Raw genomic sequence first — 26599 nt, 5'->3', positions numbered from 1 at the left:
CTTACTTGAAGGAGCTCTGGGTTAGCATCCTTAGAAATGAAGAATAGACTCCTTCTCTCATAGCTGTAAAATGTTTGACCAAAGGCAGTACAAATTACTGTATGAATTATTTTGCAGTCTTTTACAAATACACATAATTCTAAAACCTACATTAACACATCTTAAGTGAATCACAGTTATAATTTATGATATCACCAAATCCTGCTCTATACTTTAACAAATAAATACCTGGTTACTTAAATTCCTTCTTTCTCTGTAGCTTGACAACAGATGTTTCAAGGGGAATTGGGTTTCAAAAATAAAGAAAACATTGGTGACAGAAAATTCATTGTGATCATGGTAGCTGTTAAATGTATAATGCTAAATTATATCTTAGCCTTAAGATATAATTTATCAAAATACACAGCTTGCACATATAAGATGCTGTCTTATTGATCAGTGATGTAATATTTATTTGAATCAATAATCCACATAGTCTGAAGAATTCAGAAAGCTTTCTTCATAAGCTAAAAACATGAAAATTTAGTTAAGTTGTATGCAGGAAATTTTATTGCAGTAGACAGAACATGTTTAAATGGAGGATTAGGGTAGAGGGATTTTTTAGTGTACTATAAAATTTTCTTCCATGGTCATTTCATTAGTGTGAGAGAGGAAGTTAAAGTTGGAAGAAGCACATCATCCATTATTTGATCAGTTATAGTCACCCATGTTTCCGTATGATAAGCTAAATAAAGCTTTGTTCCAACACTGATAGAGGAATAATAAATCTGGTATTTATCACAATAACCATTATCATAACCATGCAGAGAAGACATGCATTGGGTTTACTTGTAAATTGATATCAAATTGACTCAAAGCTCTTATAGAAGCAGAGAGGTAGCACTGTTATTCCAAGAAAATTATGTACAGTTTCATGCTACCATGCTATTTATGTTATAAAAGGCTAAATATTAAAAACAAACTAAAGTACATGTTTTTCTATGTGTAAGTTTGTAAGATCTTGCTGTCATTCCATTATAGAGTGACTCTATTTTAAATATTTAAGGTCACATAAATTGTGGAGAAGAATCTAATTTAGCTAATTATAGAGCGAAGGCAAGTTTCCCCAATCAAGAATTATCCTCTTGATTTTTTTAGTCTTGGACTGGATGAAGGAAGAGAATAAATAACTTTATCCAACTCAAGTTTATATTAAGAATAAGCCAGTTCCCTGTGGTCCTTAAATATGTTTTCCTAACATTTTCTATAATATATAATATGAAGGAAAGCTTGCTAAATGAATAAAATATTAAGTTTATAAAACTAAGAGAAATTTCAAATGCAGAGTGTGGAGAGACAGAGCCATCAGTACAGATATTTTTGAGATGTTTTTGGTAAGTAGCTGTTTTACTTCTAATGAATCATTAAATACAAAACACTGCTTTTCATTCTATTTGGGCATGCTAACAGTTTATCACAGCAGAAGAAGTTCAGTACCTAAGATATTCTCCCCATGGTCAAAGAAACTTCCACTTTCAGCTATTAGTGCATAAAACATTAGGTGACTTTTTCCATTCCATGATTTAAGAGATCAATAAAGACACTCTGCATTAGACATTTCTTGACAGGCAAAGAATAGCTATTCTAAAAATACTGCATGTGGGCCTTTGATCATTCTAGAAAGTCATTAACTAAACAACTTTATTTATTGATTATTGTTAAACACCTTCTGCAGGGTGATTGGTGGGTGCTAAGAAAGTCAAATAATTTAGTGATTGGACTTTTTATTGTCATAGCATAGATTTATAGCCCCACCATAAACAAATGTTGCTGAAAGTAGAACAACCTTCTAATTTCTTTTGGTGACTGAAAAATTAGAAGAGAATTTGCTAAAGATCCTAAACTTAATGTTCATGAACTTTGACTAAGAGGCACATGAATAATTACATCCTGAGAAAAACTCACGAGTATTTTTGAGTCCCTGATTTGATTCCCTGCTACTGCCCCATTTTTGTGATTTGACTAAAGTTTCAATGTTTCTAACTGTAGAGTAGCACTGTCTAATGGAACATTCTACAGTGATGGCAATGTTCTATGTCTTTGTTGTCCCACATGGTGGCCATCACCTACATGTGGCAAGTAAATTCTTGAAATCAAGATTTAAAAGAATCAACTATATTTGGCCATTGAGAAGTCATTCTTAACATTTGACAGAGAAGTGCTATGGAGTTGATGGGGGGGAACAGCTTATTCTGGTGGGTTGAGGAGTAAAATGGGAGATGAAAAAGTGGGACCAGAGTGTACTGGGTAGGAGAGGAGACTGAGAGTATAATGTAGTAGATGACTAAACAGAACATGGACATGACAGAGCTCTACCCCTAAATCATTGACCTAGTAGTTATGTGGAAAAAAAAAATCAATGGAGGAGGAAGAAAACTAGAGTTGTGTTCAGTTTTTATTGAGAAAAATGAGCGGTTGCTCACACCTGTAATCCCAGCACTTTGGGAGGCCAAGGCAGATGGATCACCTGAGGTCAGGAGTTCGAGACCAGCCTGGCCAACATAATGAAACCCTGTCTCTATTAAAAATACAAAAATTAGCTGGACATGGTGACAGACGTCTGTAATCCCAGCTACTTGGGAAACTGAGGCATGAGAATCACTTGAACACAGGAGATGGAGGTTACAGTGAGCCAGGATCGTGCCATTGCACTCCAGCCTGGGCAACAACAGCGAAATTCCGTCTCAAAAAAAAAAAAAAAAAAAATGAAAGTTAAACTGAGATTCCCTAACATTTAGTAAAGGCAAGTGATAAAGTGGGAATTAATTCCAGCTCCCTAGGAAGAATGGGAATGTTTATTGTCTTTGATGGCACAACTGTCACCCAGATGCCAAAGAGATGGTTACATAGTTACAAGGTTTGAAACATTTTGTTTTTCCCTGAAAAGCTATAAGAATCTGTACTACTACAAAAATAAGTTATCCTATAATTTCCTTTAATACAAAATTTTGTAAGTCCATCGTACCAAGATTGATTTGTCAAAAAAAAATTCTTGAATTTCTCTTTAATCACTTCTTAAAGCTAATTTTAGGTTACAATTCTGAAACACTGAAACATAATTTCAAAATATACAATCTATATTTATATATAATGATACCAACCAAAAGGCAAACATGGCTGAAATCATAGCATTTTGAAGCTGAATACACATGCATTAAACTGCTTCATTTGATGGGTGAGGACCAGGAAGCCTACAAAGAATATATGACTTAGCAAAGTTTGCCCCGCCATGATCCGAACCCAGTTCTGCAGACTCCAAGTCCACTATTGTTTGGACAAAAGGCTGGCTGAATGATGTACTAGGATATTTTTGGCATCCCTATGTATTATAGAAAAAGATAAAATAGAAAATTTCTAACAGTATGCCTCACTGGGGACAGTAAATCCTTTCCTTTCCATTTCCCAATTAGTGCCATTTCCCCTTTGACACATTTTCACTACTTTTCTTGTGCTTCCCATGATTTTGGTTCATTTTTCAAAAATGTTTGATAATTATCCTATAGGCTACGAAATTTGACTCAAAAAGATGTTCTTATGTACTCAACACCTTCTTTAAAAATATCTAACTTCCCTATAATTCTTCAAAAGGTCTCCTTTCTTACTGAAGATACAGAAAATAGCATATTGGAGGTGTACAGGAAGAACAGTGGTCTTAAGGCTTTAATTTTCCAAAATTTTTCAGTATTCAAACACTGAAATCCAGTTGTCAGGATTACCTAGAGATAGTAACTATGCACACTATGGGATATTCATATGCTTTCTGTTTATGCAAAGAAACCATTTCCTCTATTCTACATGGGCTGAAGTTGTGGGTTGGTAAGTTAGGACCTGGAAAACCTGGTAATGTTCTAACACAAAGATGACCAAAGATATTTTCTTAAGGGCCAAGTAACTCCTCAAAGAGTAGAAGTCAGAATGGTATCACATATCTCGCTCATGTCATACTAGTCCATTTCTGGAAATAATAACACTTTCTCAAAGTGAAGTCATTTGTATTCTCAGCCATGCTCTGTTTTGTGCACTGAGTAATTTCTTGAGAGCAATATTTCCTAAGGCATGTTGCCAAGACTGGCTTTATTTGTTTTTCATTAGGCTTTTCATTATCATGCTGCTGAATACCTGGATCATTCTGCTTTCTCCGAGATGGCTGGTGTTGCTTAAGCATAGGAATGACACTATGAGTAGGTGGAATGTTTTTGTCCAGTGAATGCCCATTTTAAATCCCTAGCTGTGGCGCCATTCCAGCGACTTTAATCCTTCTAAGAACAGCCAGTTATCCATTTATAACATAGTCTGATATTATTAAGTTGTTTACATTCATCTATTCTGTCCCTGTCCAGGGAAAGACATTAGTCTCACTTTGCACCCCACTAGGGCTGTTCTTCCTCCTTTATTGTGGCAGGAAAAGGCATCAAGTTCCACTCACTGCCCAAGCCTTGAATAGGTACGTATTCCACATTTCTCCATCATTCCACATGTTCAATCTCCAAGTCAAACTTCCTGATAGTTTTCAAATCCACCTGCTTCTTTTTGCTCCTATGACTACTACATTAGTCTACTCCCACATTGCCTCTAGAGAACAACCGCAGTGGTCTTCATGCCCCAGAATCACCCTTTCCAATTCATTCTCCTTTGCTTTGAGTGTCTAATGGTACTCATCATTCTAAATAAATAGATATTCTGTCGTTTCTATTCTTGTGTTTTTGTGTTACACATAAGTAGGACAGAGTTTGGTTTGTCAAAAAAAAAATAGTGATCTGAATTCTTGAACTTCTATAGACGCCTCAATTTAAAGAGAAACTCTATCTTACAAACCGTGAAAGATTAAAATCTAGGGATAAAATGAACAATCTGTAAACTTCTGCATTCAAATATTAATCACAGGTTTAAAATAACCATTGAAATCTGAGAATTTTAGGACTAACTGGTCCTTGGACATTGTGGGCTCAACTGTATCATTTTATAGGTAGGGAAACTGAGGCCCAGCCCCGGAAATCAAAATAATCTTTCTATATTTGGAATCTCAGCATGTAACACTTTTTCCTAAAAGCTGTCCATGGCTTCCCATTATGGTCAGGATGAAATCTGAAGCCCTCAGCATGGCATGCAATATCTGTATAGTCTGCCCTCTGCTTAATTGTCCAGCCTTACCATTTGTTCCTCTCTCCATATTATCCCAGAACATGATGCTTCCAAGTATACTACATTCCTTCTTACTCACAGGTCTTTGCACATAATTTCCCCATTGTCCTTCCTCTTTTAGGTGCTGTGCCCTAACCACCCATTTTTCCTGTATCTGGTTAGATGTCCTTTTCTCTGAAAAAATATCCTGGATTCCCTGTGGACTCCCAAGCAAGTGCCACCGCATGGCACAGTCTCAGCATCCTACCTAACTGCCTTTGAACAGTCCCTTTCCATCACTGGACTGGAAGGAATAAAGGCAGTTGTGGGCAGGGCCCTGAGTCTTATTCATCATTCTATCTTCATATCATGATCTGGTGTCTGGTATTCAATATTTTTTTTAACTTTTATTTTATGTTCAAGAGTACACGTGCAGTTTGTTACATAGGTAAACTTGTGTCATGGGGCTTTGTTGTACAGATTGTTTCATCACCCAGGTATTAAGCCTAGTACTGATTCGTTATTTTTCCTGATCTTCTCCCTCCTCCATCCTCCACCCTCCAAAAGGTCCCAGCGTGTATTTTTCCCCTCAACGTCCATGTGTTCTCATCATTTAGCTCCCGCTTATAAGCGAAAATGTGTGGTGTTTGGTTTTCTGTTCCTGCATTAGTTTGCTAAGGTTAATGATCTCCAGCTCCATCCATGTCCCTGCAAAGGACATGATCTCATTCTTTTCTATGGCTGCACAGTATTCCATAGTGTATGTTTGCCACATTTGCTTTATCCAGTCTGTCACTGATGGGCATTTGGGTTGATTCTATGTGTTTGCTATTGTGATTCAATATTTTGAAATTAAGTATTAATTCTCACTTTTAACCTGCCTAATATATGTCAATTTTTCTATCAGCCCTCCTCACAAAATCTGTTGTCAAGGGGGGGGAAAATAATTCATTCACATCAATGTGTAAGTCACTGATAATTCTAAATGGCAACTCTTACTAGAAGCATTCACATCTTTACAGAAACAAAGTTTGAAGTCACAGGAATGAATCTCCAATGCAGATAACCGAACATGGACGTAAACCACGATAGATATTTGTGAGGGGAGGAAAGCTTTCTCCTAGCCTTCACATCAGTTACAAGGTGACCAACTCTGCCCTCACCATCACGGAAGAATGACTCTGTGTGTTTGTTCATAAAAATCAGGTCACTCGTTGGTTTTCTCTGTATTAAATAAATCCTTGTTATTTATCCACAGTGTAAATACTTGATTTAACTTGTAGCATTTCTGTTTTGTTTCAGGGAAGCAATGTTATGGAAGATCAGGATTTGTTGGAAATTGGAATCCTTAATTCTGGGCACCGACAAAGAATTCTACAGGCAATCCAGCTCCTTCCAAAGGTGAGCAATGCTTTTGTTGCCCTAGTCCTGTGTACAGTTCCCAGTGATTTTGAGGCCAGGCATGCAAGAAGTGTTTGTATTTAGTACAATATTTCTACCTCAAGAGCAGGTCTTCTTAGGTCCAACTGCACATTCAGAATTATGAGACTACTATGGGCCACACTTGGCTTGAGGTTTTATTGTTTTATTGTTTTGAGACAAGGTCTCTCTCTGTCACCCAGGCTGGCGTGCAATGATATGATCTTGGCTCACTGCAACTTCCACCTCCCAGGTCAAGCAATTCTCCTGCTACATCTTCCTGAATAGCTGGGGTTACGGGTGCATGCCACCACGCCTGGCTGATTTGTCTTTTTTGTTGTTGTTGTTTGTTTGTTTTTGTATTTTTAGTAGAGATGGGCTTTTGCCATGTTGGCCAGGCTGGTCTTGAACTCCTGACTTCAGATGATCCACCCACCTCAGCCTCCGAGACTTCTGGGATTACAGGCATGAGCACTTAGCTTGAGATTTACCTAGAAAAATGTAATACAGAAAACACTTCTGGCCATCAGGGAAAGCTTCAGATTTTCTCTTCAGTGAGAGTCCTAATATCAGTACAAATATCAGTTCTGGCCCCCCAGGTGGCAGCTCAGGTTCAAGAAGACTAGATTCATATTGGTGGGTACAGGAATGGCCCTGGCTCCAAAGCCTCCTGCCCCATAAGAGGCAATATCTCCTGTAACAACTCCATAGACTTATCCTTCGTGGTCCCTACAAGGGACCTGACTAATTACAAGAGTCATTACTAAGGGAAGTCTAAAGTATCACATCCCCATCATGTATTTATAGTTCATGTATAGGCCCTCCTAGTCCAGATGCAATTTACCAACCAGGCATCCTTTTTACTGTAAGCAATGTGTTACCTAGCAACAGAGTTGACCTCCTGTTTCCAGATAAGGTATCAAAGTCGCCTAAAGTAAGAGGCAAAATGTGAGCATGAATCTTTCAGATATGTGGGATTTTAATTGATAAGGAAAGGAAAATGCATTTCAGGTCTATGGCCATACCAGCCTGAACATGCCCGATCTCGTCTGATCTCAGACGCTAAGCAGGTTTGGGTCTGGTTAGTACTTGGATGGGAAAAGGCATTTCAGGAGACCCCAGGAACCATATTAAAACAAATATGATTCAGGCAACAAATTGCTGGAAGTATTAGGGAAATAGACATTTAAAATCCAATGGGATTTGCACAACAATGCAAATGTACTTCTTGCCACTGAACCATACACCTAAAAATGGTGATGATGGTAAGTTTTATGTTATGTGTATTTCATAACATATTCACACAATTCAAAAAATAATTTTAAAAAGAGGAAGAAAATTCAAGGTGATTAAAACAATTGAGGAGTGTGTAGTCAGAGATAAAGCAGAAAAAGTAGGTTGGGTCAGTGTGTGTCAGGCTGAGGAATTTGAAATTTATTCTGTAGGCACTGGGGAATGGACATGACTGGACTACTTTAGGCCAATTAATTCTGGAGGCAGTGTACAAGTGGGATTAGAAGGAGGGAAAGTTGAAGTTGGGTCATCTGTTTGCAAAAAGACTGTGGGGCAGATTTGAGGCAGGTGGTAGATGAACTATAATAGAGGCACCTGGATATTTGAGCTTGTCCTCTTGTTCTTTCTAGAGAGGCTATACTTTCTCCTTCCCAGAGTGGGAAAAGTAAATATTAAACACTGTTTCCAAGGAAATTATCTGATGAAATTTCCCAACTGACAGTGAATTGAATTTCTACTGATAAGACACTTACTCCTTTTGCAAATTCACTGAGCCAAATATACAAAGGAGTTTAATCACATAATTTTCTGCACTAAATGGAAAAGAATAAAACATCCTTAGAACAAATTCTGGAAGTAATTCCTATGAGCATATTGTTAACCTCTCTTCTTGTGTATGTTTACTTAAAATATTACCTTCTCGGCCGGGCGCGGTGGCTCAAGCCTGTAATCCCAGCACTTTGGGAGGCCGAGGTGGGCGGATCACGAGGTCAGGAGATCAAGACCATCCTGGCAAACACGGTGAAACCCTGTCTCTACTAAAAAATACAAACAAATTAGCCGGGCGAGGTGGCAGGCGCCTGTAGTCCCAGCTTCTAGGGAGGCTGAGGCAGGAGAATGGCGTGAACCCAGGAGGCGGCGGAGCTTGCAGTGAGCCGAGATTGTGCCACTGCACTCCAGCCTGGGCGACAGAGCGAGACTCCGTCTCAAAAAAAAAAAAAAAAAAGCAAGTTTTGTTCTCATTTTCAGCAATGGCTTCTGTACTGCTGTATCTCTAGCACCTAGCACAGTGCCTGGTTCATAAAAATAGATAAGCACTCAATTAATCAATGAATGACTACCTTCTTTGTCACATGCTGCCCTTCATTTAAAGTTCAACTCAGATATTATCATACCATATCACTTAATTTGTGCAACTTCCTTCAAAATGGAGCCACTCCTTACCATCTAAGTAATTATCAACCTAGTCCTCACCAACCGCCTCTATCTAAATGAACTACCACAGTGCATTCTAATCTGTCATCCTTTGTTAGACTACATAAATCAAGTTCTCATTGGTCTCCTCCAGCCTGGACTATTCACATATGTCTAACCTCTGTCCAGGTTACCTTCTTACCCTCTATAATTGAATTTCTATACAGTATCTGGAATGATCCTTCTAAAATATAAATCAGATCATGCTATACCCTGCTTCAATTCCCCAATTAATTTTCTTCCCACTTAGAATAAAGTCTTTATCCTGTCCTACAAAAGTCCTACTACCTGGAAAGCCCTTCCTTCAGAACTTCATACACTTGCTCCTATACGTTGTCAGATCTCTACTCGGATGTGACATCTTCACAGGGGCCTTTGTGAACTAAAATTCACATCCTTCCCTTATCATTACTGTCCTTGCTATTGCTCTGCTTTATTTTTTCTTCATGCCACTTAGAGTGAGCTGAAGTTATATTATTTATTTGCTTTTTTTCTTCATTATTTTCCATCTCACCCTCAGGAAGCAAGATCCATGAGGTCAGGGACCTTGACTGTCTTATTCTCTTTTCTATATATCCAGCCCCTAGAATAGCACCTGTCATGTAGTAGGTACTCAAGAAATACTTGTGGTATGAGAGAATACACTGACCCTTCCTTTCCTCTGAGATTTTATGGCCCTGTGCTTGTTCCTATCAGAAAATACTAACAACATTCAGCCACTTCTATGTTATAAATATCCTGAGGGCAGAGACAGTGCAACATCCTTGAATTTCCCATGATGCTTAACCCAGTTCATGGACATTCTTTTAAGAATGAATGAGTGAGTGATTGAGTGAATGAATATTTTCCTCACATGTCATTCAAATGTATATTTTTAATCAGAGCACCTCAATTTTAAGATATACCTATAATCCTGTACACACCATTTGATAATGCAAAACAAGAGAAACTGAACCTAGAATTATTTGGAGAATAAATGAAGTGTTTATTTCTAATACAGAATATTATTCTCATTAGAGAAAATAATATAATAGAAACAAAACAAAATTCAGCTTCTATCGAGAGGCTGATGGAAGAGCTTACTATGCACACAAATTAGTAGAGAGTATATAAAAACATCCAGATGCACGTTCAGCAGCACAAACAGAGTGTTATAATGCCACAAATTGATGCTTTGCCTTCTTAGGTAATGAGCCCAATCTTCAGATGGTTAATAGTGTCATTTTATTGCCAGCTCATTCATCTGCATTCACTTTAACTTTGCACTGCCAGAAAATGGACAAAATGTCTCTTCATTTTGTTTATGCAATTTCAGTCTTCAGAATAAATTGTATTCTTCATCTGTCATGAGAAGAAATATTCCATGATTGCTACCTGGGATTCTTTAATTAACATATTGTGGTGTGGAATTAGTGAGATTGTTCCTAAACAGAGAAAAGGTGCTTTGCTCAGTACAATCTTGATGTGTTAGCACACTTCAAAGCACATTTTTTGTGCTTTGTTTGTATTTGTTGCATCAAGCTTCAAAGAAAACAGTGTATTCCTTTTGTAAGAATAGCCATTTTGTAATATGTCTTTTTTAATACCGAAATATTCACCAAAGCAAAGATTTACATCTTCTCAAGTACATTTGATACATTCAACACATAGAATCATCTTTCTCGCCATCTTTTGCAATGCTTGACCTTTTGTAAAGCTTAATTATCCATTTTCACCCAGCATCTACTTCCCTCAACAACCCCAACTCTGTCTTTTCTCAGCTCTGAAAGCTTTCCTGGACTTCTTGAAGATCAAATTTCACCTTTTACCCTTTTTATGAAAGGAAACAAACCCAAAGTTCCAAGAGAAAATAGCCTTTTTTCTACTATCCTGGAAATGTTAAGTGTATTGTGTTTTGTCTGTCTCTTTGGACACAGGGATATTACCTGATTACTTGTTTTCAACATATAACTTAGTTTTTTCCAGATAAGAATTGTATGTGGCCAAGTCTTTGGATAATCCTCTAATACATTTTCCTTTTTAAAAAGGCATAAACACTTTTGTCCTTTGATAATGTAACACCTGAAGGTCAGGCATCCAAAGGATTTTCATTTTAAAGGTTTGCAGGACTTTGTATCAAGGCTCATATTGCATCTGCTCTCTTCATATCCCTCATCCTGAGTTGACAGTGTATTTCAACACATAAGCAACTTTTATATTGTATGCTCACTCTGTTTTTCAGTATTTCCTCTTCTAATGTTTTCCAATTTTATAATACCTTTTGGAAATACTTAGTAGTTGTCTATACTCAATGTCTCCCCGTTTCCTTTGTTCCACTAATCCCTCAACTGGCTTGAGTTGTTTCTCTGCTGCGACCCCCTACAACCAGTGCTAAGGTCACCAGTAAGCAGAAAAGCAGGAATTCTATAAGCCCTTTGTTATCTCCACCTTTATTTGACTTCAGCAGACTCTGATACTATTGACAATTACTGTTATCAACCAAACTGGGTTCATTTGCCTGCACACAATTGCAGCCAAACACTGAAGCGGTGGATTTTGTAGAGAGAAAGGTTTATTGCAAGGCGGCCAAGCAAGGAGGCAGGAGTCCAGCTCAAATCTGTTGCCCTGTACCAGCCTTAAAGCAGTATATTTAAGAGAGATTTTGGGGGAGGGGCTTCAGGGTTGGTTACTGATTGGCAGAAAGGAATGGGAAGTTTTGAAAGTCCCTTGAACGTGCACAGTTGACCCTTCGTGCTTTTCCGTGGGTTGCCTTTGCAAATTCATGGGGAACTGGTCTGAAACATGACGTGGAAATTCAGGCTGTGACATCAAAACGTCACCCTTCAGGAGAGCAAGTCTATTCTGTGCTATTCTGACTCCAGTCAGCCTTATTGGTTCCAGCCGGTTTCAGCCAGTCAGCCAGTTTTGTTGCAAGCAGAGCGAATTATAACAAGCTGTTTCTTCATCTGTCTTCTTGCAAGGCAAGCTCAAGGATTCTTGTTAACTCTATGGGGAAAATTTTCGTTATTAACATTGTCTTCTTTCGGCTTCCATGATACCTAGTTACTCTCTGCATCTCTGCTGTTGTCTCTCTGCCTACTCATTCTCCTCGGTTAAATCCTGGAGTTCCTCAAAACTCAGATCCAAAAATATTTGATGACTAGAAAGTGTTGTTATCACAGGACTCTTGGTCTTAGTGCAATGTCTGGTATTCACTTTTGTTCATTGCTACTGTTACTTTACTATGCAATGAACACCTAAATTGTAGTGGCCCTTTACTTCTGAGTTCTGCTCAGTTTAACCAATATTTATTGGAACTACATATATTTAATTATTTTTTTCACTAAATGGCACTGAGAACCTCTGAATGAATGGATTAAATTACCCCCTTTTCTATGCTCAGTTTGAGGCTTTGGCCAAAAATATTTTTGCTGTTATTTCAATAGAAGATTTATATTCTGTATTGTTAAAGAACAAGTTACCCCAAATTTTAGTAGCATATGACAACATTTATTATCTCCCAGTTTCGTGAGTCAGGAATCCAGGTACAATGTGAGTGGGTCCTCTGTCTCTGGATCTTTCAGAGAGCTACAGCTGTCTCAAGACTCAAGTCAAGAGGATCTACTTCCTAACTCACTCATTCAGGCTTTTAGGGATTTTCAGACTGAGGCCTCAGTGCCTCACACACTGTTGGCTGAGGCCTCCCTTAGTTCCTTGTCAGCCCATAGAGCATCTCACAACATGCTACTAGCTTCAACAGAATGAGCAAGTGAGAGGACAAGACAGTGCTAGCAAGATGGAAGTCACAGTCTTTTGCTACCTAATCACAGAAGTGACATCCCATCTTTTTGCCATCTTCTATTCATTACAATCAAGTCACCAGATTCAGTTCATACACAAAAGGAGGTGTTTACACAAGGGTGTAAATACCAGGAGGTGGGGACCATGGGGTAGGGCGGGCGGGGTGGGGGCACATCTTAGAAGTCTGCCAGATAAGGAGAATGGCGTGAACCCGGAGGGCTGAGCTTGTAGTGAGCCGAGATGGTGCCACTGCACTCCAGCCTGGGTGACAGAGTAGGACTGTGTCTCAAAAAAAAAAAAAAGAAGTTTGCCAGATACATTTTATAATGATCTACTTTACAGTCTAGTTTCCATTGTCCGCATTTGTAGTTAAAATGGAAGAACCCATCAAAAACTACAAACAAAAAAAACACCCTTTATTTCCTTGGACCATTCCCTGGGACTGTGATGTTCACAATCTGATGATTTAAGAGCCACCTTTGCTATTGCCACTCAAAAAAGAGGCACATGTCTCTGGTCTGTAGAGTTAGGTATAATGTAGCATGATGTAAGATAATGCAGAAGTTAGGGACACTAGAGATTTGCAAATTGTACATAATCACTTCATAACCTGAACATCACTGATCTAAGTGATATATACAAATCAGTAATCCCATAAAACAGAACAGTTTCTTAGAATGTATTTATTCTTCATTGTTGCCTCATTACTGAAAAGAGCATTTTCCCATATATGTTAGGTCAGTGAGTCTACTAAACTCTATTAGACAAAACTTTAAGAATGTTAGCAAATAAAACAGGTTCTAATAAACTAACATAGCTAGAAAGTTACAAGTGGTCATTTAATTTTAGGCCTGAACAAAGAAAATAGATCAAAGCAACAGTTGACCCCCTCAAAATGGTATGAGCAGAGATGGTAGGGACTGAAAACTCAAACATTTTTAAAGAAAAGATAATATGGAATGGTGGAAACTGTGGTACACTGGAGAGTAGAAGTCCTGCCCCTCCTCACCCCCAGTGTGGTGTTTTTTTCATAAACACTTTGTTAACAAAACAAAGCATTGGGGGCCAGATTTGGTGATAGCTGTCACTCTGCTACCCCTATGTCATAGGCGAAGAGAATCACTCTAGAAATAACTCTTAATATGATAAGATCACAGATTATTTCAGCCTTAGAAAGGACTATTATGAATGTGACATTATTTTAAAGAAGTTACACCTGAATTTTAAGGACCTTGAACAAACTAGAGTCATTAAGAGAACAGAGACATTCTATGAAGAGAATTTTAAGGAACTTGAAAGAATCAGCATCTTCAAGAGAACAGAGTCATTCAAGAGAACAGTCATTCAAATTCAAGAGAACAGAGTCATTCTCTGAAAGGCACTAGTTCTTTCAAGGTTCTTAACGTTCAGATGTTTGTTAATTCTAGTCTTGATGGTTGACGCAGATGTGTGTAAAACTTTAGCAGAAAAGTGTACAACCAATGTTATTTCTTTAAAAGTCTAGAAAGGAAGGTTCAGTCTTATTTCCCTGCCACTTAGAAAAATGATAGAAACTTGTTCCTATTTCTTCTGCTATTTTTCAGAAGGGCAATGACAAAATATAGCCCACAGGCACAGATGCTCTCATGGTACCTTTTGACAGGGCAACTTTTCATTCTCCCATCCCATCACTCACTCTCCATCTACCCTCATTCTTTTCACTTGCATTTCTTTTTATTCTTTTTATTGCATGTCTTAAACTCACTGCCACCCAATGTTGGCCTACCACCCAGTGGACATCAGTTAAAGATACATGGTCAAAGAGAATCTCACACTCATATATGTGCACTGTTAGCATGGAGGTCCTAACCTAAAGTAAATACACGATGGGACCCAGTCTAACTGAGGGCATAGAATATTCTATTTCCTATAGGTCCATTCCTTAGTAAGACAGGCTGTGGTATTCCAAGGGTTCTTATAAGCTCCAGTCAGTTCTGAAAATGTCTTGTGGTTGTTGTTTGTTTTTTTGTTTGTTTGTTTGTTTTTTGCTGGGGGTGCAAAACAGATAGGCTCAGTGCTCAGGGGTTGGCAAACTTTTTCTGTAAAAAGCCATATCATAAATATTTTATACTCTGCAGGTCATATGTCCTATATTGTGGTTACTCAACCCTGTTGCAGAGTGAAAATAGCCATAGATGACTCAGAAATGAATGAGTGTGGCCGTGTTCCAAATACCTTTATTTACAAAAACAAGCAATAGACCAGGCTTAGACTGTCGGCATAGTTTACTGACCCGTAACTTATCAATAAATATCCAACTAGATTAAGAGCTTTTCCATACTTTTAAGAATCTTCTAAACAGGGAAGAACTCAGATCAGAAATATAGCCTACTTTATCAGACTAGTGAAAGGTCCCAGGATGACCCAAGCCTCCTGATGTCATCCCAAAGAAATGTGTAAAATAAACAGGGATGACACTGGCTGTATGTCTATTAGAAAAGGAGTCAGCTCCTTTGGCCATTTTCATGGGACTATATGCTATTCAGTGTTCAGCACTTATTTCAGTCAATAAACAGGTATTTATTGAATATGCTATACTCGCAGATCTGACACCAAAACTATGATTCTTACAGAGTTCTGTTTCTGTGCCACAAACTTTCCTTACTTTTTCTAATATTGTTTCATTAGCTTCTTGTGCTTAGTCTATTTTATACATTGATATTCCCTAAAATTCAGCCTTAATTCTCTCATCTTCTTCCTTCCCTTACCCTCCTGAGGCGCCTTCATTTGCCTGCATAGCTTCTGCTATCACCTTCATATGAGCAACTTTCAACCCTTGTCTGGGTTTGGAGCTCTTTCTGCCTTCAGAACGCCTATATCTGAACACAGCTGAAGTCCATTTCTTTTAAAAAACCCAGCCTCCATTCTATTATATTAATTGTTATTCATTCATTCTGAAAATAACTGTGAGTGCCTACTATCTACCAGTCATTTCCCTTAGCACTAGGGTTACAGTAATGAGTAATATAGATGAAGCCCTTGCCCTCACCAAATGTGTATTCTAATGAGAAAAATTTATTTTTATATAGAGATACCTTTGAAATGATATTTCATTATATATACATGCTATATTGTATAACATTACATATTATATTCATATTACATCATAACCTATTACATATAATATATATTTTATAATACAAATTTATAGTATATATAATGTAAAACATATATATACTCTAATACATTTCTTTGTTGTATATTATATGATATGTTATACAATAATATAATTATATATAATATGTTATATAATTATATGCAATGGACAAATGTCATTAAAAGACACAAGGTGCTGATAATATACTCAGAAAGAGCAGTTGACTTGCTGAGAGACTGTAAAAGATCACCTTTCTAAAAAAGAAATGGTTGATGCCAATGGATAAGAAAGGAAGAAAGACTAATTGACATTAAGGTAAAAAAAACCCTAAGTTATTTGGGCTATATAAATGTTGAAGTGACAGCAAGTCATTCAGATACTTTTGATTATTCCTTAGCCTGGCACACAGTATGATCAGGGTAATGAACTCTAGCCACTGTAACAGCTCCAAATTCTCAGTGGTTTAACACCGTTAAATTTATTTCTCACACATGCTAAGTCCAGTGTGGGTCAGGCAGCTCTCCTCCAACCAGTAATTCAGGGACCCTGGCTTCTTCGGATCCTTCCATCCTGGAGTTCTTTGTGGGCTTCCATGACAGCAGGGTAGAGAGGAACATAGAAGATCACTTGGGATGTTCTATTGCCATGACTGGAAATGCATCACTTACTTTAAGCCGCATTTGATTCACCAGGATTCAGGTTCATAGCCCTCATTAAACTGCAGAGTAGTCCAAGAAATATTTTTTCTCTTCCTAGGAATATGTGATAGAATTCCTGAGAATCTAGTCATTCTGTGCCAGCAACATCATCTGCTTCTGTACCTTAACTGTCACCCTTCTTCCCATGGGTAACTCCTATTCATTCCTTAATACTTAAGCCTTGGAGAAATCTTTACAACATCTTCTCTCTGGGATAGATGATTTAACCCTTCTGTGTTCCCATTACACCTCATAAAAACCACCTATTGACTAATTTGTCTCTCACTCAAGATTAGGATCTTGGCCATGTTCATCCTCCTTTCCTGGGTATGGAGCACACAGATCGTGAACATAATAACATCCAGTTAATATTTATTTAACTTGAACTAAACAAGAATGCAAATTAGAGGTCAGTTCCAAATGGGTCAGGTTGGGATGCCCAAAGATGTTTCCAAACTGAGTGCCTTTATTTTTAAATGTTTTACAAATTCATAGGGCATGTCCTTCATGCATGTAACCACGACAGCACTGGTAGCCTGCATTTCCTAGGGTGAGATTCATGCTTCCTGTTTACAAGTGATGACTAGTAACTAGTCTGTTCTACGAGGTCACATCAAGAGAAGAAATGGCCAATGTTCATGAAGCTCTCTGTACCCTTTGAAATGACAAAGCCCCCATGTACAGAATGCAAAATAGCAATAACTGTATGGACTGGATAGATTTTTAAACAACTGCTGGGCGTGAGAGCACACAATTCAAACTTACTTATCTGTACTCTGCTCCCAGTTTTTTGTGCGGTTTCACAAAGCAAGATGGCTACTACATTCTTCCCAAGCTAAAGAGGCAGAACTTTTTAGTGTTTTTTGTTTTTAAAGAATTTATCTTGGAATCATTTATTATGTAGACCACAGAGCTGAAATATCACTTTTACTCCTAATCTCCCTCTGATATTTACAGAGAAATGGGAAAGGAATTAGTCAGGAAAATAGGTTCTGATCTATTGCTATCCCCAGCAGCTGTCATCCTTCAACTCTGAGAAGTTCCCCCCCACCCCCACCACCCATTTAATAAAGAACAGTGGCTCCCTTGGAGTTATCCTGCAGTCTGTAGTGAGAGAAATAGGGCTTTAGATATCTGAGCACTTTCCCTTCCTTACATAATTCGTCAAAGAATAATCACAATTTAGAGCTGGAAGGGACCTTTGAATCTCCAGCTCATCATCTCACTGGAGTCGTTTCACAGGTGAGGAAACTAAGTCCCAGTCCTATTAATTGACTTGCCCCAAGGAAGATTGCTTCTTGGTAACTGAACTGGAACTAAATCCCAGATATCTGTGCTCATGACAATTGCCTCCTGAGTGAATACTGTGCTGTATCAGAGACCCAAGGCTGTGAGTTGCTTGTGTGTTTGTGAAAGAATCCAAAAAGGGACAGGAAATGAAAGAACCAATTGACTAGAAGCAAGAACAGGGATCATTTATAAAATCAGCCTTCCTTTTACATTTCAGGCTTAAAAGGCAGTTTTTGCAGCCTCCATGGACCACTGAACTCCTTTCTCAAGGCTAGAAGGAAGGGTTGCAGCAGGAATCCAAGAGCTCTAGAAATACAGGAAAAAGACAAATATGGAAAAGAAGAAAGGCAGATATAGGCCATGTGAGCTGTCTAGCAGCCACCGGGGTCATTCACTTATTTATCCTTGAAGGTAGCCTGAGAGAAGCTTCACTGATAGCATATAGTGCTGTTTCAATAAGTAAAATAATCTTAATTTATTTTCCTTCTTAATCTGGGTAGAGAGGAAGGAAAAATAGGCAAGATGGAAGGTCATTCTCTAAGAGAAAGTGAAGACACATCTTTAGAGCATTAAACTCCAAGGAAATGACATTTTAATGGGATTAATCTAGAAAGCAGCATGATGGAATGAATGGTTGGGAACATGGTCAGACTATCCGAGTTTGAATCTTGGCTCCATTCTTTGCTTAATTGTCTGACCATGGGCCAGTTTCTACATCTTTCTGTGCCTGGTTCCTCACCTTTATAATGGGTGTAATGATTTCACCTACTCTGTAGAATTAAATGGGTCAATATTTGTAAAGCACATAAAATGGAGCTTTCCAAAGCATATGTGCTATATTCATGTTTATTAAATTACAAGGTTTGAAGCTGAACCAAGAAAAAAGGTAGCGTTCATTCGGCCCATTAATTGTACCTGAAAATTACTACTCCAGGCATAAACAGTAAGCAAAATGTATCTCCTTTCATTTATTCATTCAATAGATATTTATAAATCACCTACTGCATGCCAGGCATTGTACTAGCTATTGAGAATTTGGTGTTGGGAAGCAAGACCTACAAGGTCACTGTCCTCGTGCAGCTTAAATTCTAGTGAGGGACCCCCCAAAAAAGAAGAAAAACTATGTAATTTCAGTTAATGATAAATGCTGTGGAGAACTATTAAGCAAGAAATGGACAGAAAATGGTGGGAATTTGTGAATGCTATTTTAGGTGGATAAACTAGAATTCATACTGAGGTGGCTTAACTGAGGTTCTTAAACACCCCACTGTATTGTCTAAACACTGTACTTCAAAGCACCATAAGGACACTAAGGGGATAATGAGATGAGTAAGCTAAATAATCCACTTAAGGCATCTTTAAGGAATTTGCAATCTTGCAGGGCCTCAGAAAATAACTCTCTTAAGTTTTTAGTTAAATCTAATTTAATCCTAGTTTAGCCACCTACTGCTTGTGTCACCTTGGCCAAGTTACTTAAATTCTCTAATCCCAGTGTCCTTATCTATAAAATAATAGATAAGAAACCTATCACATTAGGTCATTGTGAGATATAAATACAAAAATGCATATGAAGTTTCTGACATTTAGAGGAACTCAATATTAGTTATGACCACTTGCATTTGTTCAATAAATTCTCCCTAAATTAACAAAAATCAACAATTTTTGATGTTGTTTTTGCCTGGAGCCAAGAAGTAACAGAAAAGAACTCAATTACTGACATAAGAGAGTCCGTGACTAAAAATGCCCGTGACTGCATTGCATAGCGAACATTCTACTCTCAGCTAGTGGATTTCTCACAATGCAGATTATTCATTTTCTAGATAAGAAACTGGCAAAACTTTCCAATTTGATTGTCATCTACTAAACTGATGATTTTGAAATGTATTTAAAGTTTATTGTTTAGTCCATCAGAAGCTAGAAGATAAGGTATTTAAAGTCATAACTCATGCCTCCCTATTTAAGAGATGAAATGGGCAGAGCACGGTGGCTCATGCCTGTTATCCCAGCACTTTGGGAGGCCAAGTAGGGCAGATCACGAGGTCAGGAGTTCAAGACCACCCTGGTCAATATGGTGAAACCCCATCTCTACTAAAAATAGCAAAAGTAGCGAGGCATGGTGGCGGGCACCTGTAGTTTCAGCTACTTGGGAGCCTGAGGCAGGTGAATCACTTGAACCCAGGAGGCGGAGGTTGCAGTGAGCCGAGATCCCACCACTGCACTCCAGCCTGGGCAATAGAGTGAGACTCCATCTGAAAAAAAAAAAAAAAAACAGATAAAATAAATAAGCCTAACACAGAGAGGTCTTCCTGCCTGCATCTCTTAGAAGCAATGCAGTCAGTTCCCAACACTGAGTGGGAATGGGAGAGAAGTTGGAAGAGGAGGAGAAATGAAGAGTATCTTAAATAGCAAGGACTCAATATAAATATACATAGCGTAGAATGGAATGGACGTGAACTGAGAAGCTGAGCAATCAGATCTTGACAGTGTAGTTCCATTTAGTTGCTAAAGGCATTGTGATTTTACAGAAAAGCAGAACTGTGCATTTACACAAAAACTGTAAAACAGCATATTCACAATTTCGAATAAGGCATTGTCACCTGCCTTTACCATACAATTGAAATAAGTGCTAACTTAATTATGGAATAGAATTTGGCTATATTTCCTTTTTTTTTTTTTTTTTTTTTTTTTTTTTTGAGATGGAGTCTCGCTCTGTCGCCCAGGCTGGAGTGCAGTGACGTAATCTCTTGGCTCACTGCAAGCTCTGCCCCCTGGGTTCATGCCATTCTCCTGCCTCAGCCTCCCAGGTAGCTGGGACTACAGGCGCCACCACCTCGCCCAGCTAATTTTTGTATTTTTAGTAGAGACAAGGTTTCACCATGTTAGCCAGCATGGTCTTGATTGCCTGACCTCATGATCCGCACCCCTCGGCCTCCCAAAGTGCTGGGATTACAGGCGTGAGCCACCACACCCAGCCGAATTTGGCTATATTTCTTATTTTCAATTGATGGCATGCAAGCGAGATATTTCTGTTCAAGTTGTGTTTGCAAATGAATTGAGCATTTACTTACGTCCCAAGACACAGTGCAAGGAGAAAAATAAGATGAAATTGCGCAGTATCTGCCTTCAAGAAGATTTTAGTCTAGCAAAGGAAATCAGACCAGTATGCAAGTGATCTTAATATAATACAAGTCAGAACATGAAACAGGCTATGCTAGCAGTAAAAATACAAGTTTTGTATGTTAAGTGAAAGGGAAGGTATCTTCTGTTGAGGGAATCAGGAGTAGGTTCCTGGAGAAGGAGACAGATGAATCAAAAAGCCATTCCTATGTACTTTTAAAACTTCTCTGTTGTGGCTGGGCATGTTGGCTTATGCCTATAATCCTAGCACTTTGGGAGGCCACGGCAGGAGGATCACGTGAGGGAAGGACTTCCAGACAATGCCGGGCAACATAGTGAGACCCTGTCTCTCAAAAAAAAAATTAAAAATTAGCCAGGCATGGTGGCACAAACCTATAGTCCTAGCTACTCAGGAAGATTGCTTAAGCTCAGCAGTTAGAGAGCAGAGAGCTATGATCCCACCACCGCACTCCAGTCTGGACAGCAGAATGAGGCCCTGTATCTAAGAAAAAATAATACATAAATCAAAGTTAAAAAAGAAAACTTCTTTGTTGTGGAAGTTTGTGATAACTCATGACACTCCAAGCAAAAAGTGATCCAAAGCATATGTTTAGCTAACAGGCAGATAGAGATGCTATTTTTTCTCATTCGTAATAACCATCCTCTGGTTATTACAGCTGAAATACAACTAGGGCCATCGATCCAGCTATAAATTTCGTTCATCACTTTGTCCTTCAAGCTGTAATGAGACAAATGTTTCGAACCCCTAGTGAGCTTCAATGGAGCAGGCTAAACTAGTGACATAATTACTATTCTTTCTTCCCTAAGCTAAGCACTGTTTCATTATGTGGTATTTCTTTATCGTTATTTGTGTGGGGGGTGCGGAGGGGTGGTAATCAATGGGATTTTCAACTTCAAACCAGTAGTCCTTACACCTGTCCTTTGGCTTTGGATTCTAGCCTGATGGTTGGTCTTCTGTGGACCCATAGTGAACACTCTACCTAAAGAATATGCATTCTCCAAGATGTTCCTCAGCATGCCAGAAAAACATTCTGGGCCAAACCCCTATGTTAATAGCAATCACTTAAATAGAAGATTGCCTATGTGCCAGGCACTATTCTAAGTACTTCAGAGTAACTCAAAATTAACACATTTAAATCTCAAAATTAAATCCCTATTTTGCAGGTGAAGAAATTAAAGCTCAAAAAAGTTAAGTAACTTGCCTAAGGTCACACCACTAGTAAGTGTCAGAGTCAGGATTGAAACTGGCCAGCCTGGCTCCAGAGTCTATGCCCTTAACTGCTTTCCTCTGCTTCCTATTACTGGAGTGCCCCATCTCTGTGCTCTGTGGAATCACCCATCAATATGCTCATCTTGGGGAAAAAATGACTGGCCGTTTTTACTATCTCACACAAGTCTATGGCTTTCTATTTTAGTAAGTAGACATTCAGCTTTTCTTTTTTTAAAGTTAATAGATAACTACTGCCCTTATCAAAGGAAATGAGTACCCAAGAAACTGCCAGATTCCTCTTTCATGTCTTCAAGAGGAAATACATTTTAGCTTTATTTGTCGTACCATGAATTCATGAAGGTATAAGTGCTAAATGGATACACTTTAAATCATCTATAAGGTTATAATTTATAAATCACAGAGTCCTGACAGGTTAAAAGCTTTTCCTTCAATGCGTTATATTAGTTTTAACCCTCAACCCCTTCTTTATTTGGAAGCTACTGCTTGGTGGCAAAGGATTGTATTTACAATTTTCTAAATACTAAGAGGTAAATGTATTATAAGAAAGTTTTGAATGTGAAATTTTCCCCACAGATGTACAAGAGATTATTTCAGCAAATGTAGAGAGATCCATTTCCCTGCCTGTCACCTCTGGGACTCAATGACATTATCATGCACTTCAGCCAGATCGCTTTTCCTAGTGCCACGTGATATAGACATAAAGGAACAATTACCTTGTGTCCTGAGACCCAGCAGACTCAGAGGTAGATGAAAGGAAGCTAGAGCAACTCCAGAGGCATAACGTCTGCAAACACCCACATGGCCATGCACAGACATTCACTAGCAAATTGCTCATTGTCCATCCATTCAATCAGACTGTCCATTCATTTCAGCTCTATGCTAAGTCCAGAGATGGAAATGGAAATGTGGGGAAGAATTTGTCCCTGCCTCAAGGAGTTCTGCCTGCATTTTAGACAGAGATAGATATGTCAAAAACTAGAATACTATGTGGAAAATGCTACAAGAGGAGAGAAGAGCTAAATGCATGGGCATCAGGGAAGGCTTTTTGGACAGGTGGATGATGCTTGAACTGAATCTCAAAGAATGTACAGGTGTTTTTAGCCAACTGGGACATTGAAGGAGTCTCTTCAGACAGAGGGTTCTGCCTATGCCTGCTAGGACTAGGACTAGGGACAATAAGGAGAAATGGACGTCCATATTCATCCTCCGTTTCTCTCTCTCTCTCTCTCTCTCTCTCTCTCTCTGTCCCCCACCTCCATCCCCCCCTCTGACAAACGTGTACACACAAACACACATACAATCACTTCCTTCTCCATATATTAACCCCAAGAGAAACTGTAAAAGAAACTCCCCCAAATGTCTCCAATCCACTCTAGCATTTTTTGTTTTCTAGAACTTACAAAAACTGGCATTTATCTTTGTATACAATCATATGCCATATAACAACATTTGGGTCAATAATGGACCACATATATAAGCAGTCCCATAAGATTATAATGGAGCTGAAAATTTTCCATCACCTAGTGATTTATGTTAAATTGCCTACAGTTTTCAGTACAGTAACATGCTGGACAAGTTTATAGACTAGGAGCAATAGCCTAGGTGGGTAGCAGGTGATATCTAGATTTGCGTAAGTACACTATATGATGTTCGCACAATGACAGAATCACCTAAGGATGCATTCTGATGTAGCCCTGTGGTTAAGTGACACAGAACTTTATTTGTGTGTATTTCAAATGTATACCCAAGGAAATTACATATTCCTGGAAGGTAGGAACTTTATTCCCTTTGGCATTTATATAATATCTAGGATAATATTATATATATCGTCCTAGATATACAATATCTAGGATTATGTTATATATATGATGCACTGTAGTGCCTAAAAATTCTTATTGAATTAAATAAATAATAACTGCTAAAACAATCGTAAGAGTGACTCTACTGGGGATTCCCGTAAATAGAGCTGAATATTCTTAGTTACTCCATTGTCTGAGATAATTAGAAATTCTGGACTGACAAATACATACATACACACACACACACACACACACACATACAACAGACTATGAGGCTGGAAACATTTTCCTAAGGATCAAGCTATTTTTTGTTGTGACTGCTGTTCTCACTCCAATGGTAGTGGAATAGTTCTTAGATTATCCCTTAACTATAAATATAAAAGGGGTTTTCAGGAAATCCAACCAGGGCTTCAAAATAGGATAACAGCAACAATCATAGAGCAACACTTCTCTGCATATTCTAGGCCTTACTGAAATTCCTCCTAATGATTCATTCAAAGTGTCTCCTGTCACATGTGCACTGTTAACTAGACTACCGCTGACCACGAGACACCTGCCCTTTTCTGCCTCTCTTGCTCTAGCCTATTATGGTGATGTCTTCTGTCACGAAGGCTTGAGACAGTGCCACCAGGACCTACCAAAAGTGATCTCAGTCCTGTTCATACTCACTGAAGGTGCCAAATCTGCCACTAATGAATGCCAAGGGCTGCTTCAGAGCTGCAGGTGCCCAATGTGTCAAGGGTACTGATGTCTGTGTCTCTGGCTATGATACCCATTGTCTTCCCATCAAGGACACCTTAGCCAATGCCAACTGAATGTTCTGCCAGTGCCACTGAAGCTTGCCAATGTGGCCATCATTGCCAACTGCTGGAGCCCAGTGTTGAGGGCACCAATATCTGCAATATGGCACCATCTCTTCTTGCTGACAAAGTTGCTGGTGCCAATTCTGCCGACTCCTTTTGTTCTCAATGTCTCAAAAATGTTTCATGATACAGCTATTTAATTGAAACCTCTTCATCTTAAGGGATGGTCCATAGGAGACTGGCCAGGGCACAGTGAGAGTGCCAGATTTTAAATTCATTCAGAATCACCCATTCTCTCTGATACTCATCTATTATTCCTTGAATCTCCGAGCAGAGTCTTTCCAGGCCCCTGGAATCCTCATTGAGCACAGACTGCTACAAGCCTGTCCCTGCCAGTCACCCATACATTCCCACACATGATGGATGAATACAGTACTCTTCAAGCTGAGACCCATGCCACACAGCTGCAACCATCAAACTGACAGATTCCTGATCCATGTTTTAGAACAAGGATGATTTTATTTTGTGTTTCAGGAAATTATGCTGGTCTACCATCAAGATACCCAGAATCTGACTACTTCTTGCTGCCTTTACTTTATTACTTTGTCCAAGCCACTAGCCCCTTCCTTCTGGATTACTGCCACAGCCTCTGAAAAGACCTCCCTATTAGCTTTACTCAACACAGCCGTCAAAGTGATTCTGCTGAAATGTAAGCCAGGTCATGTCCCAAGTCTACTCAAATGCATACACTGACTCCCCATTTCCCTCAGATTGAAAGCCAATCCTTGCCATGTCTTATGAGCCCTCACTTATCTGGTCTCTGGTTCCCTCTCTTCTCTGTGCCCACACACTGCTCCAACGCCATTAGTCTCCTTGTCATTTCTTGAACATACGCTGGACCCTCCTTCCTGAGGCCTTTGCTCTACTTGTTCCCTCTACTTGAAATCTTCACCCTCAACACAGCCAATCCACTATCTTTATTTTTCATTTTTTTATTTTTTGAGACAGAGTTTTGCTTTGTCGCCCAGGTTGGAGTGCAGTGGCACAATCTTAACGCACTGCAACCTCCACCTCCTGGGTTCAAACAATTCTTCTGCCTCAACCTCCTGAGTAGCTGGGATTACAGGCACATACCACCATGCCTGGCTGGTTTTTTGTATTTTAGTAGAGATGGGGTTTCACCATGTTGTCCAGACTGCTCTCAAACTCCTGAACTCAGGCAGTCCGCCCTCCTCAGCCTCCCACAGCTTTGGGATTACAGGTGTGAGTCACTGCACCCAGCCAATCCATTGTCTTTAAATCTTTATCCAAATCTCTTCTGAATGAAACTTCCCCTAACCACGCTATTTAATACTGCACCTGCCACACCATACATACGCTCCAGTACTACCAATACCCCCCGCACTGTACTTTCTCTTTTTTCACAGCACTTATCACCTTCTAACAGACTATATACTTTATTTATTATGCTTACTGATTATTATCTGTCTTCCCCACTTATAAGATGAACTCTACAAGGACTGGCATCTTCATATGTTTTGTTCACTGACACATCCAGAACAGTGCTTAGAATATAGCAAACATACTGTTAGTATTTGTTGAGTAAATGAGTGCATGGATGGATGGATGGATGGATGGATGGATGGATGGATGGATGG

At 38.9% G+C, this 26599-nt stretch overlaps 1 protein-coding gene across 9 annotated transcripts in view; it reads left to right on the top strand.

Moving 5' to 3' along the window:
• ANKS1B (ankyrin repeat and sterile alpha motif domain containing 1B) overlaps nucleotides 1-26599 on the top strand; it is a 1351669-nt gene that overhangs the window by 989932 nt on the left and 335138 nt on the right. For all 9 annotated transcript variants that reach the window (XM_023182451.3, XM_023182541.1, XM_023182286.2 and 6 more), the window contains one exon: nucleotides 6463-6561. In XM_023182451.3, the coding sequence (XP_023038219.1) occupies nucleotides 6463-6561 (99 nt within the window). The remainder of the gene's footprint in view (nucleotides 1-6462; nucleotides 6562-26599) is intronic.

This window comes from Piliocolobus tephrosceles, chromosome 10, assembly GCF_002776525.5.
Source record: "Piliocolobus tephrosceles isolate RC106 chromosome 10, ASM277652v3, whole genome shotgun sequence".
Taxonomy (NCBI): domain Eukaryota; kingdom Metazoa; phylum Chordata; class Mammalia; order Primates; family Cercopithecidae; genus Piliocolobus; species Piliocolobus tephrosceles.
This window is presented reverse-complemented; position numbering and strand designations above follow the sequence as displayed.